General features: G+C 66.2%; 1 protein-coding gene across 1 annotated transcript; it reads right to left on the bottom strand.

The window, feature by feature from the left end:
- Positions 1–2,988: 2,988 nt before the first annotated feature.
- Positions 2,989–12,755, bottom strand: OVOL1 (ovo like transcriptional repressor 1). The gene is made up of 4 exons (XM_075727134.1): positions 12,656–12,755; positions 8,298–8,443; positions 6,309–6,573; positions 2,989–3,290 (listed from the first exon to the last, which is right to left on the bottom strand). Exons 1-4 carry the CDS (start codon positions 12,753–12,755, stop codon positions 2,989–2,991), a joined length of 813 nt encoding a protein of 270 aa, XP_075583249.1.
- Positions 12,756–17,832: the final 5,077 nt, after the last annotated feature.

The following is a 17,832-nucleotide window of genomic DNA, read 5'->3' as shown; positions in this document are numbered from 1 at the left end:
AAAGGGGGGACCCCAGGACCCCCCCAAAACCCCCCACACCCCCCACACCCCCCTGACGCCCCCCCCCCCAAAAAACCCCACCCACCCCCCAAAAAACCCGCCAAAACGCCACCCCTGCCAAATAGCGCGCTGGCCCTTTAAGAGCGCCCCCCCCCCCCTTAATTAGGGGGTGCTCCTTAATTGCGGGGTCACGTGGTAATTGGGGGGGCTTGTCTTAATTGGGGGGGGTCGGATGGAAAATGGGGGGCACCCCGTGTTTGGGGGGGTGTTGATTGGGGGTGCCCCCCCGCCCCTCTTTTTGGGGGGGGTGTCCCCTTGTTTGGGGGTGCCGCCATTTTGGGGGACCCCCGCCATTTTGGGGGGGTCACCCCTTTTTTGGGGGGGTCACCCCATTGGGGGGGTGTCACCCAATTTTGGGGGGGTGACCCCTTTTTTGGGGGTCACCACGTTTGGGGGGTGTCACCCCTTTTTTGGGGGCTCACCCCGGTTTGGGGGGGGTCACCCCTATTTTGGGGGGCCCCCCTTTTTTGGGGGGTCCCCCCTTTTTTGAGGGGGGTCACCCCAGTGGGGGGGTGTCACCCCATTGGAGGGGTGTCACCCCAATTGGGGGGGTCCCCCCTTTTTTGGGGGGTGTCACATTTTGGGGGGTCACCCCTTTTGGGGGGGTCACCCCTTTTGGGGGCGGGGCTTCCCTTCTTGGGGGGGCTCCGCCCCCCACTTTTGGGGGTCCCCTGACATTTTGGGGGGGCCCCCCGCCTCCCCCCCCCCATATTAACCCTGTCCCTGCCATGCTGCCTTAGGGGAGCCCGGAGTTTGGGGGGGGTCCCCCAGCTGCCCCTCCCCCCCCGGGGGGGTAGGGGGGGAGGGGGCGGAGCCTGTGACCAAAGGGGCGGGGCTGAGACTGGACAGTTTGGGGGGGCGCCCCTCCCCCCCCACCCCACGGGAACAAACCGGGAGGGGGAGGGGCCCCCTCCCCCCACCCCCCCCCATCGCCCGGGGGGGGGCCGGGCAATAAAGACTGGACTAACAGCGGGCCTATAGGGGCTATAGGGGTGGGGGGCCTACGGGGGAAATGGGGGAGCCTATAGGGGAGGGGGGAGCCTATAGGGGGAAATAGGGGAGCCTAGAGGGGAGGGGGGAGGCTATAGGGGAGCCTATAGGGGGAAATAGGGGAGCCTACAGGGGAGCCTATAGGGGGAAATAGGGGAGCCTATAGGGGAGGGGGAGGCTATAGGGGAGCCTATAGGGGAGGGGGGAGCCTATAGGGGGAAATAGGGGAGCCTATAGGGGGTGGGGGAGGCTATAGGGGAGCCTATAGGGGAGGGGGGAGCCTATCAGGTAGGGGGGAGCCTGTAAGGGATGGGGGAGGCTATAGGGGGAAATAGGGGAGCTTATAGGGGAGGTGAGAGGCTATAGGAGGAAATGGGGGAGCCTATAGAGGAAGGGGAGCCTATAGGGGAAGGGGGGGCCCATAGGGGAGGCTATAGGGGAAGGGGGAGGCTATAGGGGGAAATAGGGGAGCCTATAGGGGAAGGGGGAGGCTATAGGGGATGGGGGGCCCATAGGGGAGGCTATAGGGGAAGGGGGAGGCTATAGGGGGAAATAGGGGAGCCTATAGGGGAAGGGGGAGGCTATAGGGGATGGGGGGGCCCATAGGGGAGGCTATAGGGGAAGGGGGAGGCTATAGGGGGAAATAGGGGAGCCTATAGGGGAAGGGGGAGGCTATAGGGGATGGGGGGGCCCATAGGGGAGGCTATAGGGGAAGGGGGAGGCTATAGGGGGAAATAGGGGAGCCTATAGGGGATGGGGGGGAAATAGAGGAGGCTATAGGGGGTGGGGGAGGCCATAGGCGATGGGGGAGGCTATAGGGGAAAATACAGGAGCCTATGGGAAGAAATAGGGGAGCCTATAGTGGATGGGGGAGCCTATAGGGGATGGGGGAGGCTATAGGGGGAAGCAGGGGAGCCTATAGGGGATGGAGGAAGGCTATAGGGGAACATGGGAGGCTATGGGTGAAATAGAGGAGCCTATAGGGGATGGAGGAAGGCTATAGGGGAACATGGGAGGCTATGGGTGAAATAGAGGAGCCTATAGGGGATGGAGGAAGGCTATAGGGGAACATGGGAGGCTATGGGTGAAATAGAGGAGCCTATAGGGGATGGAGGAAGGCTATAGGGGAACATGGGAGGCTATGGGTGAAATAGAGGAGCCTATAGGGGATGGAGGAAGGCTATAGGGGAACATGGGAGGCTATAGGGGGAAATGGGAGCCTATAGGGGAAGGGGGGAGCCTATAGGGGAGGGAGGAGCCTATAGGGGAGGGGGCGGAGCCTATAGGTGAACACAGGCGCCTATGGGTGCACACGAGCTTTATGGAGGCCCCTCCCCCGCGACGCAGCACCATGGGGGGGGGCGGGGAGCAGCCGGGGGGGCGGGGCCAGCCCGGGGGGGCGTGGTCTGTGCCCGGGGGGCGGGGCCTGCCCGAGGGGCGGGGGAGCGCTCGGAGGGGGCGGGGCTTTGCCGAGGGGCGGGGCCAGTGCACGAGGGGGCGTGGTCAGCGCGTCACCGCTGGCCCAATGGGACACAGCCAGAGCCGGGGGGGCGGGGCCTGTGGCCTGTAAGCGCTCCCCCTGGCGGCGTGGAGGTCTTTGCTTCCCATGCTGGCACCCCAAGGCGGGGCGTGTCCCTGCCCCAAAGGGGGCGTGTCCCTGTCCCGGAGGGGGCGTGGCCTATGCCTGCAAGCGCGCCCCCTGTCGGCGTGGAGGTGGTGTTTCCTGCCCATGCTCGCCATACCCCTGCTCCCCCAAGGGGGGGGGGGCGTGTCCCTCCCCGGTGGGCGTGGCTTGCATGCCATGGGGGCGTGGCCTGCCAGCGCGCCCCCTGGCGGGGAGAGCTAGTGTCATTCCCATAGTGGCCAGACCCCTACCCCAAGGGGGGGGGGGCACAAACACACATCCCCTGCCCCCCCCAAAGTGGGCGTGTCTCCACCCTAAGGGGGCGGGGCCAGCCGGGGGGCGGGGTTAGCCAGGCGGGGAGGAGGGGGAGCGGCGGCGGCCTTGCGGGCCAGCTTGGCGAGGAGGGGGCTGTGGGGGTGGCGCTGGCGGAGGTGGGCGAGGTGGGCGTCCTGGCTGTCGGCCGTGCCCCCGCACTCCTCGCAGACGTAGAGCTTGGCCCGCCGCTCCTTGTAGGCGTAGCGCTGGGCCACGCCGTGGATCTTCTTCAGGTGGGACTCCAGCGAGCAGCGCTGCGTGAAGGCCTTCTCGCACAGGCTGCACTTGTAGGGCCGCACGCCTGGGGGGGCGCGGGGGGTGCTTAGGGGGGCACCCCCATCTTGTGCCTGGCCCTGGTCCCGGTCCTGGCCCCGGCCCATCCCCATCTCCATCCCCATTCCCATCCCTGTCCTGTCCAAATCCCCATCTCCTTTCCTCTCTCTTCATCGCTGTCCCCATTTCCATTCCCATCTCCATCCCCATTCCCATTCCTGGCCCCATCCCATCCCTGTCCTGTCCAAATCCCCGTCTCCGTTCCTCTCCATCCCCGTTCCATCGCTGTCCACGTTCCCATTCCCATCTCCATCACCATTCCCATCCCTGGCTCTATCCCATCCCATCCTGTCCAAATCCCCATCTCCATTCCTCTCCATCGCTGTCCCCATCTCCATTCCCATCTCCATCCCCATTCCCATCCCTGGCTCCGTCCCTGGCTCCATCCCATCCCTCTCCTGTCCAAATCCCCGTCTCCGTTCCTCTCTCCAGCCCCATTCCATCTCTGTCCCCGTACCCATTCCCATCCCTGGCCCCATCCCATCCCTGTCCTGTCCAAATCTCTGTCTCTGTTCCTCTCTCTCCATCCCCATTCCATCGCTGTCCCCACCTCCATTCCCATCCCCATTCCCATCCCTGGCCCCATCCCGTCCCTGTCCTCTCCAAATCCCCATCTCCATTCCTCTCTCTCCATCACTATCCCCATCTCCATTCCCATCTCCATCCCCATTCCCATCCCTGGCCCCATCCCTGGCTCTGTCCCTGGCCCCATCCCATCCCTGTCCTGTCCAAATCTCCGTCTCTGTTCCTCTCTCTCCACCTCAATTCCATCACTGTCCCCATCTCTATTCCCATCCCTGGCTCCATCCCATCCTTGTCCTGTCCAAATCCCCAGCCCCATTCCTCTTCCTCCAGCCCCATTCCATTGCTGTCCCCATCTCCATTCCCATCTCCATCCCCATCCCATCCCTGTCCTGTCCAAATCCCTAGCCCCATTCCTCTTCCTCCAGCCCTATTCCATTGCTGTCCCCATCTCCATTCCCATCTCCATCCCCATTCCCATCTCCATCCCCATCCCATCCCTGTCCTGTCCAAATCCCCAGCCCCATTCCTCTGTCTCCATCCCCATTCCATCGCTGTCAACATTCCCATTCCCATCTCCATTCCCATTCCCATCCCTCGCCCCATCCCATCCCTGTCCTCTCCAAATTCCCGTCTCTGTTCCTCTCTCTCCATCGCTGTCCCCATCTCCATTCCCATCTTTCCCATCTCCTTTCCTATCTCCATCCCCATTCCCATCCCTGCCTCTGTCCCTGGCTCCATCCCTCTCCTGTCCCCATCCCCATCCCCATTCCTCTCTCTCCAGCCCCATTCCATCACTCTCCACATTCCCCTTCCCATCTCCATTCCCATTCCCATTCCCATCCCTGGCCCCATCCCTGTCTCTGTCCCTGGCTCCATCGCATCCCTCTCCTGTCCAAATCCCCAGCCCCATGCCTCTCTCTCCAGCCCCATTCCATCTCCATCCCCATCTTCATCCCCATCTCCATTCCCATTCCCATCCCTGGCCCCATCCCATCCCTCTCCTGTCTAAATCCCCAGCCTCGTTCCTCTTCCTCCAGCCCCATTCCATTGCTGTCCCCATTCCCATCTCCATCCCCATCCTTTCCTCGTCTCCATCCCCATCCCAAATGTCCCCATCCTCATCCCTGTCTCCATCCCAACCTTCCCCATCCCATCCCCAGCCTGTCCCACACCCATCCCATCCCTATCCCGTCTTTGTCCCCATCCGAGATGAATGCCCCATCCTCAGTCCCACCCCATCCTCATCTCCATCCCTTCCCATCCCATCCTTGTTCCCATCCCTTCCCAGCCCCATCCCATCCCATCCCCATCCCTGTCCCTATCCCATCCCTTTCCATCCCATTCCCATCCATTCTCAACCCTATCCCCATCCCATCCCCATCCTTATCTGCATCCCCATCCCAACCCTTCCAATGCCCATCCCATCCCATCCCCTCCCCATCCTCATCTTCATCCTCATCTCCTTCCATGTCCCTTTTTTTTCCCAACCCCAACCCCATCCCATCCTTGTCCTTATCCCATCTCCATCCCCATCCTCATCTCCATCCCTATCCCATCCCATCCCCATCCTCATCTCCATCCCCATCCCCATCCCAACCCATCCCATCCTCATCTCCATCCCATCCCAGTCCTCATCTTCATCCCCATCCCATCCCATCCCCACCCCATCCCCATCCTCATCTCCACCCCATCCCATCCCAATCTCCACCCCATCCCATCCCCATCCCCATCCTCATCTCCATCCCCATCCCAACCCATCCCATCCCATCCTCAGCTCCATCCCATCCCATCCCATCCCATCCCATCCCATCCCATCCCAGTCTTCATCTTCATCCCCATCCCATCCCAATCTCCACCCCATCCCCATCCTCATCTCCACCCCATCCCATCCCAATCTCCACCCCATCCTATCCCAATCTCCACCCCATCCCATCCCCATCCTCATCTTCATCCCCATCCCCATCGCAACCCATCCCATCCCATCGTCGGCTCCATCCCATCCCCATCCTCAGCTCCATCCCATCCCATCCCATCCCAATCTCCACCCCATCCCCATCCCATCTCCATCCCCATCCCCATCCCAACCCATCCCATCCCATCCTCATCTCCATCCCATCCCATCCCATCCCAATCCTCATCTTCATCCCCATCCCATCCCAATCCCATCCCCATCCCCATCCTAATCCCCATCCCATCCCATCCCATCCCATCCCCATCCTCATCTCCATCCCATCCCATCCCATCCCCATCCTATACCAATCCCCATCCCCATCCCATCCTCATCCCCATCCCATCCTCATCCCATCCCCATCCTCATCTCCATCCTCATCCCCATCCCATCCCATCTCCATCCCATCCCATCCCACCCCCATCCCACCCCCATCCCATCCCATCCCATCCCCATCCTCATCTCCATCCCATCCCACCCCATCCCCCCACCCCACCCCACCCCCCCCCGCACCGGTGTGGGTGCGGACGTGCCGCTTGAGGTCGAAGGTGTCGTTGAAGCCCTTCCCGCAGTAGGGGCAGAGGTGCCGCTTCACCTCGCTGTGGCACTTCAGGTGCCGGTTCAGCATCCGCTGGAACCCGAAGCTCTTCTGGCACACGGGGCAGGAGAAGAGCTCCGTGCCCCCCGGCACCCCCCCAGCCACCGGCACCCCCCCCGGCACCCCCCCAGCCATGGGGAGGCCCGGGGGGATGGGGGCACCCAGGGGGCCGGAGGGCACCTGCCGAGAGATTGGGGGGGGGGGGTCAGCTTGGGGGGACCCAGGTGTCCAGGGGACCCCCACCCGCACCCCTAAAGGGGACCCCAGGTCATGGGGACCCCCACCCACAGCTCTAAAGGGGACCCCAGGTCATGGGGACCCCCACCCGCACCCCTAAAGGGGACCCCAGGTCATGGGGACCCCCACCCACAGCTCTAAAGGGGACCCCAGGTCATGGGGACCCCCACCCGCACCCCTAAAGGGGACCCCAGGTCATGGGGACCCCCCCCCAGCCATCGGGAGGCCCGGGGGGATGAGGGCACCCAGGGGGCCAGAGGGCACCTGCAGAGAGATTGGGGGGGGGGGTGTCAGCCTGGGGGGACCCAGGTGTCCAGGGGACCCTACACACAGCCCTAAAGGGGACCCCAGGTCATGGGGACCCCCACCCGCACCCCTAAAGGGGACCCAGGTGTCCAGGGGACCCGCACCCCTAAAGGGGACCCCAGGTCATGGGGACCCCCCCCAGCCATGGGGAGGCCTGGGGGGATGGGGGCACCCAGGGGGCCGGAGGCAACCTGCCGAGAGATTGGGGGGGGGGGGGGTGTCAGCCTGGGGGGACCCAGGTGTCTGGGGGACCCACAGCCCTAAAGGGGACCCAGGCATCGGGGGGACCCCCACCCTCACCCCTAAAGGGGACCCAGGTGCCCAGGGGACCCCCACCCGCACCCCTAAAGGGCACCCCAGGTCATGGGGACCCCCACCCCTAAAGAGGACCCCCAGTCATGGGGACCCCCCCAGCTTGGGACCCTTGGTCATGGGGACCCCCAGTCACAAGGACACCCTGGTTTAGGGGGACCCCCCTATCATGGGACCCCCCATTTATGGGGACCCCAGGTCATGAGGACCCCCACCCACAGGGACACCCCACTTTGGGGACCCCCCCAGTCATGGGGACCCCAAGTCACGGGGATCCCCCCCCCCCAGCTTGGGACCCCAGGTCATGGGGACCCCCAGCCACAGGGACACCCCAGTTTGGGGACACCCCGTCGTGGGGACCCCCCATTTATGGGGACCCTTGGTCATGGGGACCCCCCCCCCAGCTTGGGACCCTTGGTCATGGGGACCCCCAGTCACAAGGACACCCCAGTTTGGGGAACCCCGCTCATGGGGACCCCCCATTTATGGGGACCCCAGGTCATGAAGACCCCCAACCACAGGGTCACCCCAGTTTGGGGACCCCCCCCATCATGGGGACCCCCCCCCAGCTTGGGACCCGTGGTCATGGGGACCCCCACCCACAGGGACACCCCGTTTTGGGGACCCCCTATCATGGGGACCCCCCATTTATGGGGACCCTTGGTCATGGGGACCCCCACCCAAAGGAACCCCGCAGTTTGGGGACCCCCAGTCACGGGGATCCCCCACTTTTGGCACCCCCCAGCCCCAGAACCCCCCCCCACCTTGGAGACCCCCCCACCTTGGGGACGCCCTCCAGTCAGGGGGACCCCCCCACACTTTTGGGCCCCCCAGCCCCACCACCCCCCCACTCCTTGGGGACCCCCCCCCCCCTTGGGCACCCCCCCCCACCTTGGGGACCCCCCAAATCATGGGAACCCCCAGTCACAACCCCCCCCCCCCCAATTTAGGGACCCCTCCCAGCCACCAGCCCCCCCCAGACCCTGGCACACCCCAACTTGGGGACCCCCAGCCCCCCCCGGGGACCCCCACATTTCCCCCCCCCTTACCTTGCCCTTGGGGTGCAGGAAGGGGCCGTGGGGGGCGCGGGGGGTCGGGGGGGGCAGGGTCATGTCGAGGGGGGACACGGGGGACGCGGGGGCCTCCCCCACCGCCGGCTCGGGGTCCCTGCGCAGGGGGCAGCCCCCCAAGCAAACTGGGGGGGGGGGGCACTGGTTAGGGGGTGTAGGAGGGGGCTGCACCCCCAAATACAGCACCCCCGAGAGGGGCACCCCACAGTGGGGAAGCCCCCCAAATGGGGACCCCAGTAATGAGGACCCCCCCACACTGCAATGGGATCGCCCTAGTGGGATCCCCCCCAATGGCCCCCCCAAAATGGCCCCTCAAGTGGGGACCCCCCCCAATGGGATCCCCCCCAATGGGATCCCCCCTAATGGGCCCCCCAAAATGGTCCCCCAAATGGGGACCCCCCCCATGGGACCCCCAATGGGATCCCCCCTAATGGGCCCCCAAAATGTGCCCCCAAATGGGGACCCCCCTCAGGGACCCCCAAATGTGACCCCCCCAACCTGACCCCCCCTTCAATGGGGTCCCCCCCAAAGTGCCCCCCCATGGGGCCCCCCAAACGTGGCCCCCCCATGGGGACCCCCAAATGTGCCCCCCAATACAACCCCCACAAAACGGCCCCCCCAAATGTGAACCCCTCAGTAGGGACCCCCAAATGTGACCCTCCCAACCTGACACCCCCCTCTCAATGGGATCCCCCCAAAGTGCCCCCCCAAACGTGACCCCCCCCCAACCTCACCCCCCCCATGGGGACCCCCCCAATACGACCCCCACAAAATGGCCCCCCCAAATGTGAACCCCTCAGTAGGGACCCCCAAACGTGACCCCCCCCAACCTCACCCCCCCCATGGGGACCCCCCCAATACGACCCCCACAAAATGGCCCCCCCAAATGTGAACCACTCAGTAGGGACCCCCAAACGTGACCCCCCAACCTGATCCCCCCTCAGTGGGATCCCCCCCAAAGTGCCCCCCCATGGGGCCCCCACACGTGACCCCCCCCAACCTCAACCACCCATGGGGCCCCGCAAATGTGACCCTTCCCCAAAATTTGACCCCCCCTCAATGGGGACCCCCCCTAATACGACCCCCATAAAGTGCCCCCCCATGGGGCCCCCCAAACGTGATCCCCCCCCATGGGGACCCCCAAATGTGCCCCCCCAATACGACCCCCACAAAATGACCCCCCCAAATGTGAACCCCTCAGTAGGGACCCCCAAACGTGACCCCCCCCACCTCACCCCCCCCATGGGGACCCCCCCCAATACGACCCCCACAAAATGACCCCCCCAAATGTGAACCCCTCAGTAGGGACCCCCAAACGTGACCCCCCCCACCTCACCCCCCCCATGGGGACCCCCCCCCAATACGACCCCCACAAAATGACCCCCCCAAATGTGAACCCCTCAGTAGGGACCCCCAAGCGTGATCCCCCCCAACCTCACCCCCCCCATGGGGACCCCCCCCAATACGACCCCCACAAAATGGCCCCCCCAAATGTGAACCCCTCAGTAGGGACCCCCCAAACCTGCCCCCCCCCCAACCTGACCCCACCCAATGCCCCCCCCCCATACGCCCCCCCCACCCCAGCCCCCCCCAGGGCCCCCCCCAAACCCCAGGGCAGGAGGAGGAGATTTTGGGGGGGCCCCTCCCCACCCCCCACCCCCGCCATTTGAGGCTTCCCCCAACCGGTCGAGCGGCTCTGGCCGCGACACCCCAAATTACGGGGTTCCGGTGGGTGTCACCCGCGTGGGGCCCCAGGGTGCTGGGTGGGGGGGGGTGGGGGGGGCCGGACAGACACACGGACACCCCACCCCCACCCCCCCCAGGGCCTGGCGGGGACCCAGGCGTCCGGGCGGGCCCAGGCACCCCAAAAATTCCTCCCCACCCCCCCCCCCCCCAAGCGTGGGACCCAGGGGTCCGGGCACCCTGACCCCCACCCTGGGGGTACCCCCTGGGGTCCTGTTGACCCCTGTGACCCCCGGAAGGACCCAGGGGTGCGGGGGGGGACCCAGGAATTTGGGGGGCACCCAGGAATTTGGGGGGTACACAGGAATTTGGGGGGCACCCAGGAATTTGGGGGTGCACCCAGAGATTTGGGAGGGGGACCCCAAGCATTTGGGGGGGGCACCCAGGCGTCTGGGGGGGACCCGGGGGTTGGGGGGGGACACCCAAGTGTTTGGGGGGCACCCAAGTGTTTGGGGGGGGGACGACCGAGGGGTTTGGGGGGGACCCAAGTGTTTGGGGGGGGGGCGACCGAGGGGTTTGGGGGGGACCCAGGGGGTTCAGGGGGACCCAGGGATTTGGGGGCACCCAGGTTTTGGGGGGGGCACCCAGGTTTTTGGGGGGGGACCCAGGGGTTTGGGGGGGACCCAAGCGTTCGGGGGGGGGATGACCCAGGAGTTCAGGGGAGCCCCAGTGGTTCGGGGGGCACCCAGGCATTTAGGGGGGCACCCAGGGGTTTGGGGGGGGCACCCAGGTTTTTTGGGGGGGCACCCAGGGGTTCGGGGGGGCACCCAGGGTTTTTGGGGGGGCACCCAGGGGTTCGGGGGGGCACCCAGGGTTTGGGGGGGCACCCAGGGGTTTGGGGGCACCCAGGTTTTTTGGGGGGGCACCCAGGGGTTCGGGGGGGCATCCAGGGGTTTGGGGGGGCACCCAGGGGTTTGGGGGCACCCAGGTTTTTTGGGGGGGCACCCAGGGGTTCGGGGGGGCACCCAGGGGTTCGGGGGGGCACCCAGGAGTTTGGGGGGGCACCCAGGGTTTGGGGGGGACCCAGGGGTTTGGGGGCACCCAGGCAGTTAGGGGGGCACCCAGGGATTTGGGGGGGCACCCAGGGGTTTGGGGGCACCCAGGGGTTTGGGGGGGCACCCAGGGGTTTGGGGGCACCCAGGCGTCCGGGCGGGGCCGGGTGGGGCCCCGCTGGGTGGCGGCCGCGTGGCTCCTGCCCCACCCGGGCGGGGCTGCCCCCCAGCTCTGTCATTAGGGGTTAATCACCGCCCCACGCCTGCCGCCCCGGGCGCAGGGGCCCCCAAACACTGGGCCCCCCCAAACCCTGGGCCCCCCCAAACCCCTGGGGCCCCCTCCAAACCCCTGGGGCCCCCCCAAACCCCTGGGGCCCTCAAAAAACACCTGAGTCCCCCCCAAACCCCTGCAGCCCCCCCAAACACCTGGGGCCCCCCAAAAACACCTGGGTCCCCCCCAAACCCCTGGGTGTCCCCCAAACACCTGGGAGCCCCCCAAACCCCTGGGGCCCCCTTGAACCCCTGGGGCCCCCCAAACACCTGGGTGCCCCCAAACCCCTGGGTGTCACCCAAACACCTGCAGCCCCCCCAAAACACCTGGGGCCCCCCCAAACCTCCAAACCCCTGGGTGCCCCCCAAACCCCTGGGTCCCCCCTGAACCCCTGGGTCCCCCCTGAACCCCTGGGGCCCCCCAAAAACCCCTGGGTCCCCCCCAAACACCTGGGTGCCCCCCAAACACCTGGGGCCCCCTTGAACCCCTGGGTCCCCCCTGAACCCCTGGGTCCCCCCCCAAACACCTGCAGCCCCCCCAAACCTTGGGTGCCCCCCAGACACCTGGGGGCCTCCCAAAACACCTGGGAGCCCCCCAAACCCCTGGGTGCCCCCCAAACCCCTGGGGCCCCCCCAAACACCTGGGTGCCCCCAAACCCCTGGGTCCCCCCCAAACACCTGGGGCCTCCTCAAAACACCTGGGAGCCCCCCAAACACCTGGGGCCCCTCCAAACCCCTGCAGCCCCCCCAAACACCTGGGTGCCCCCCAAACCCTGGGTGCCCCCAAACCCCTGGGTCCCCCCCAAACCCTTGGGGCCTCCTCAAAACACCTGGGGCACCCCCAAACCCCTGGGTACCCCCAAACACCTGGGAGCCCCCCAAACCCCTGGGGACCCCCCAAACCCCTGGGTGCCCCCAAACTCCTGGGTGCCCCCCATACCCTTGGGTCCCCCTGAACCCCTGGATCCCCCCCCAAACCCCTGGGTCTCCCCAAACCCCTGGATCCCCCCACACCCCTGCGTCCCCCCAGATTCCTGGGTTCCCCCTAAACCCCTGGGTCCCCCTTGAACCCCTGGGTGCCCCCCAAATCCCTGGGTCCGCCCGAACCCCTGGGTCCCCCCCAAACTCCTGGGTCCCCCCGAATTCCTGGCTCTGCCCTGATCCCCTGGGTCCCCCCAAACCCCTGGATCCCCCCCCACACCCCTGGGTCCCCCCCGATTCCTGGGTCCCCCCGAACTCCTGGGTGCCCCCTGCACCCCTGGGTCCCCCCCTGCACCCCTGGGTCCCCCCCAAACCCCCCGGTCCCCCCAAAGCCCCGGTCCCCCCCCGTACTGGGGACGTAGATCTCCGCCCGCTGCTCATCCGGCAGCTCGCTCCAGTTGCGTTTGGCCGTGGCCACGCACGGCTTCTTCACCAGGAAAGCGCGGGGCATGGCCGCCACTCGATCCCCGATCCCCCGACGGATCCCCGCGACGACGCTCCGGCCCTGATCCCTACCGGCTCCACCAGCCTTCGGCCGGCCCGGCGCCGGATTGCCGATCCCCGGTGGGTGTCGGTGCCTGATTCCCAGGTCCCAAGTTGGTGATGGATCCCAGATCCCCGGTCGGCCTCGGCACTAGATCCCCAAATCCTTGGGCAGTTTGGGGGCCGGATGCCAGATCCCTGGTCAAATTTGATGCCAGATCGCGGGTATTTGGTCAATTCCGGCACCAGATCCCAGGTAGGTTTTGGTGTCGGATCCCAGATCTCTGGCCAGTTTTGGTGTTGGATCCCAGATCCCCGGTCAGGTTTTGGTGTTGGATCCTAGATCTCCGATCAGTTTTAGTGCCAGATCCCAGACCCCCAGTCAGGTTTTGGTGTCAGATCCCAGATCCCCAGTCAGGTTTTGGTGCCGGGTCCCTGAGCTCCGGGCGATTTCAGGTCCGGATCACAGATATTTGGATGATTTCAGCACTGGATCCCAGATCCCTGGTCGGCTTCAGTTCTGGATCCCAGATCCCCGGTGGGCTTCAGTCCCGGATCCCAGATCCCCGGGTCAATTTTGCTGCCAGATCACAGCTATTCGGTCAGCTTCAGCGCCAGATCCCTGACCCGCTGATGGGTTTTCGGCCCCAGATCAAAGGTATTTGCTCGATTTCAGCGCTGGATCCCGGATCCCTGCTCAGTTTGAGGCCAGATCGCAGGTCTCGGCTTGATTGCCGTGCTGGATCCCCCAACCTTGGGTCCGTTTCAGCACCGGATCCCGCGTATCCGGTCAATTTCAGCACCAGATCCCGGATCCCTGGCCAGTTTCAGTAGTAGATCCCAGATCTCTGGTCAATTGCAAGGACGGAGACCTGATCCTTGGTGAATTTTGGCGCCAGATCCCGGATTCCTGGTCAGTTTCGGTAGTAGATCCCAGATCTCTGGTTAATTGCAAGGACGGAGACCTGATCCTTGTGAATTTTGGCGCCGGATCCCGGATCTCTGGTGAATTTCAGCGCCCGATCCCAGATTCCTGGTCAGTTTTGGAAGTAGATCCCAGATCTCTGGTTGATTTCAAGGACAGAGACCTGATCCTTGGTGAATTTTGGTGCCGGATCCCAGCTCTCCGGTGAATTTCAACACCAGATCCCAGATCTTCGGTGAATTTGGTGCCGGTTCCCCCAATAGGTTTCACCACTGGATCCCCCGAGTGGATCCTGTCACCGGTTCCGGCACCCTCAGTCCATCCCAGAGCTCGATCCCAGCTCCGGCGTCAGCCTTGTGGTTACCAAGCCCCGGTGTCGCCGTCACCGTGCCGATCACCGCGATCCGGAGTCAGCAAAACCGGCGTCACCCGTCACTTGGCGTCACCGAGACCCAGCGTCACCGTCACTGCGCCGATCACCGCGATCTGGCGTCAGCGAAACTGGCGTCACCCGTCACTTGGCGTCACCAAGACCCGGTGTCACCATCACCGCGCCGATCACCGCGATCCGGCGTCTGTGAAACCGGTGTCACCCGTCACTCGGCGTCACTGAGCCCCGGCGTCCCGTCCCCCAGCAGTGTCACCGTCCCCGCGCCGTCACCGAGCCATGCGCTACCACCGTCCGTCGCCGGTTACACGCCGCCGGTTGCTGTCGGTGAGGCCGGTTGTTGCCGGTTGAGCATCACCGGCTGCGCCAGGGCGGTTGTGCCGGGGCTGTTATGCCGGGCCGGTTGCGTCGTGGCGGTTGTGCGGTGCCAGTTGTGCCGTGGACGTCGTGCGGTGGACGTTGTGCCGTGCCGGTTGTGCGGTGCCGGTTGTGCCGTGACCGTGGTTGTGCCGTGACCGTGGTTGTGCCGTGGACGTTGTGCGGTGCCGGTTGCGCCGTGACCGTGGTTGTGCGGTGCCAGCTGTGCCGTGCGGTGCCGGCTGTGCCGTGCCGGCTGTGCCGCGGCGGTTGTGCCGTGCGGTGCCGGCTGCGCGTCGCCGGCTGTCCCGCCCCGGGAGGTGTTGCCGGGACCGGCGGGACCGGTTGTGCCGGGGCCGGTGTCGGAGCCGGTCGGTCGGGCGCCGGGTTGGGAAATAACGGGGAGCCCCCGCCCCGGCCCGGGGACGCTGGGGGACGCGGGGACATTGGGGACATTGGGGGGGGGGATGTGGGGACACGGGGGGACGTGGGGGGACACAGGGGGACGGGGGGACACGGGGACATGGGGACGCAGGGACATTGAGATGTGGGGATGTGGGGACATTGGGGTGGGGGGACAGGGGGACATGGGGGGACATGGGGGGACATGGGGGGACATTGGGACGGGGGACATTGGAGACATTGGGGACATTGGGGTAGGGGGACAGGGGGACATGGGGACATAGGGGGACATTGGGACGTGGGGACGTTGGGGTGGGGGGACAGGGGGACATGGGGGGACATGGGGACATGGGGGGACATTGGGATGTGGGGACGTTGGGGTGGGGGGACAGGGGGACATGGGGATGTGAGGACATGGAGGGACGTGGGGGACATCATGGGGACATTGGGATGTGGGGACATTGGGGTGGGGACGTGGGGACATGGCAGGATGTGGGGGGACATTGGGACGTGGGGACATTGGGATGTGGGACATTGGGGTGGGGGGACATTGGGGTGGGGGGACGTGGGGACATGGGGGGACGTGGGGACATTGGGATATGGGGACATTGGGACACAGGGACGTGGGGGACATCGGGACATGGGGGATGTGGGGCCATGGGGACATTGGGATGTGGGGACACCGATGGGGGGACACTGGGACATGGATGTGGGGACATGGAGGGACATGGGGGGACGTGGGGACATTGGGGTGGGGGGACAGGGGGTGAATAGGGACATGGGACGTGGGGGGACGTGGGGGCCGCAGGTGACATGGGGACCCCCGTCCCTCCCCGCCTCAGCCCCCTCCCAGCACATCCCCGTCCCCTGGGGGGGGGGCCAGCAGGGTGACCCTGTGGACCCCCTAGAGCCCCCCAGCCCCTCTGAACCCCCTGTACTCCCTATGGAGCCCCTATAGTCCCTATGGAGCCCCTCGAGCAGCTGCTATGGACCTGCCCAGCCCCTATGGACCCCATAGACCCCCCCCAAAGCACCTATGGACCCCCCGAGACCCCCCCCCCAGCCCCTATGGAGCCCCTATGGCTTCTCTAGTCCCTATGGAGCCTGTATGGCCTCCATAGTTCCCAGGGAGCACCTATAGCCCCTACGGACACCCCAAGCCCTATGGACCCCATAGACCCCCCCCCCCAAAGCCCCTACAGACCCCATAGACCTCCTATAGTCCCTGTGGAGCCCCTATAGCCCCTACGGACACCCCAAGCCCCTATGGACCCCATAGACACCCCCCCCAAAGCCCCTACAGACCCCCCTAGACCCCCTATAGTCCCTATGGAGCTCCTATAGCACCTATGGACCACCCCAGCCCCTATGGACCCCACAGAACTCCCCAAAGCCCCTACAGACCCCTGAGACCCCCTATGGTCCCTATGGAGCCCCTCTAGCCCCTACGGACTCCCCAAGCCCCTATGGACCCCACAGATCCCCAAAGCCCCTATGGACCCCATAGACCCCCTATAGTCCCTATGGAGGCCCTATGGACCCCCCAAGCCCCTATGGACCCCATAGAACCTCCAAAACCCCTATGGACCCGCAAAGCCCCTACAGACCCCTAGACCCCCTATGGCCCCTATGGAGCCCCTACAGACCCTCTAGACCCCCTATAGCCCCTATGGAGCCCCTATAGCCCCTATGGACCGCACAGACCCGGGTCCCCGGGGGGCGGGTATCAGCGGGGTCACCGGGCGCCTGGCCCCGTCTACGTGCGGGCGCCGGGTGCCTATGGCAGGTGCCGGGTGCCTATAGCGGGTGGGGCGGGGCTCGTCTTTCCGGCCCCGGTAGCCCAGGGGGGGCCCGGGGTGGCCCGGGGGGGCCGGGGGGGCCGGGGGACGCGGGGGAACCGGCCGGGCCTGCCCCTGAGTCACCCCCGCCCCGGGCCCGGGCGGCCAGCGGCACCCGCTGATGTCACTGGGGCCGGGGGGTATGGGGGCCATAGGGGCCGGGGTGGCCTATAGGGGCCATAGGGGCTCCATAGGGGCCATGGGGGCTCCATAGGGGCCATGGGGGCTCCCTAGGGGCTGGGGGGGGCTTGGGGGTCCAGAGGGGCTTGGGGGTCTGTGGGGTCTCTACGGGCTGGGGGGAGGCTATAGGGCTATAGGGGGTCTCTGGGGGCCATAGGGGCTCCATAGGGGCTATGGGAGCTCCCTAGGGGCCATGGGGGCTCCCTAGGGGCTGGGGGGGGGCTCGGGGGTCCAGAGGGGCTTGGGGGTCTGTGGGGTCTGTAGGGGCTGGGGGGGGGGGGGCTATAGGGGGTCTCTGGGGGCCATAGGGGCTCCATAGGGGCTATAGGGGCTCCCTAGGGGCTGGGGGGGGGCTCGGGGGTCCAGAGGGGCTTGGGGGTCTGTGGGGTCTGTAGGGGCTGGGGGGGGGCTATAGGGGCTATAGGGGGGTCTATGAGGGCCATAGGGGGGCTATAGGGGCTCCCTAGGGGCCATGGGGGCTCCCTAGGGGCTGGGGGGGGCTCGGGGGTCCAGAGGGGCTTGGGGGTCTGTGGGGTCTCTACGGGCTGGGGGGAGGCTATAGGGGCTATAGGGGGTCTCTGGGGGCCATAGGGGCTCCATAGGGGCTATGGGGGCTCCCTAGGGGCCATGGGGGCTCCCTAGGGGCTGGGGGGGGGCTCGGGGGTCCAGAGGGGCTTGGGGGTCTGTGGGGTCTGTAGGGGCTGGGGGGGGGGCTATAGGGGGTCTCTGGGGGCCATAGGGGCTCCATAGGGGCTATGGGGGCTCCCTAGGGGCCATGGGGGCTCCCTAGGGGCTGGGGGGGGCTTGGGGGTCCAGAGGGGCTTGGGGGTCTGTGGGGTCTGTAGGGGCTGGGGGGGGGCTATAGGGGCTATAGGGGGTCTCTGGGGGCCATAGGGGCTCCATAGGGGCTATAGGGGCTCCAGAGGGGACATAGGGGCTCCCAAGGGGCCATGGG

The sequence above is a fragment of the Pelecanus crispus genome, chromosome Z (genome assembly GCF_030463565.1).
Source record: "Pelecanus crispus isolate bPelCri1 chromosome Z, bPelCri1.pri, whole genome shotgun sequence".
Taxonomy (NCBI): Eukaryota; Metazoa; Chordata; class Aves; order Pelecaniformes; family Pelecanidae; genus Pelecanus; species Pelecanus crispus.
The sequence above is the reverse complement of the archived record's forward strand: the minus strand, read 5'-3'. Positions and strand labels throughout refer to the sequence as shown.

What these genes read in the sequence shown, in the direction of transcription:
- OVOL1 (XM_075727134.1), bottom strand. Translation starts at nt 12,755, where the DNA reads ATGCCCCGCGCTTTCCTGGTGAAGAAGCCGTGCGTGGCCACGGCCAAA. An exon ending in GGCGGAGATCTACGTCCCCA is followed by an intron (nt 8,444 to 12,655) that starts GTACGGGGGGGG and finishes CCCCCCCCCCAG; the next exon opens with TTTGCTTGGGGGGCTGCCCC. An exon ending in GCACGTCCGCACCCACACCG is followed by an intron (nt 3,291 to 6,308) that starts GTGCGGGGGGGG and finishes GCGCCCCCCCAG; the next exon opens with GCGTGCGGCCCTACAAGTGC.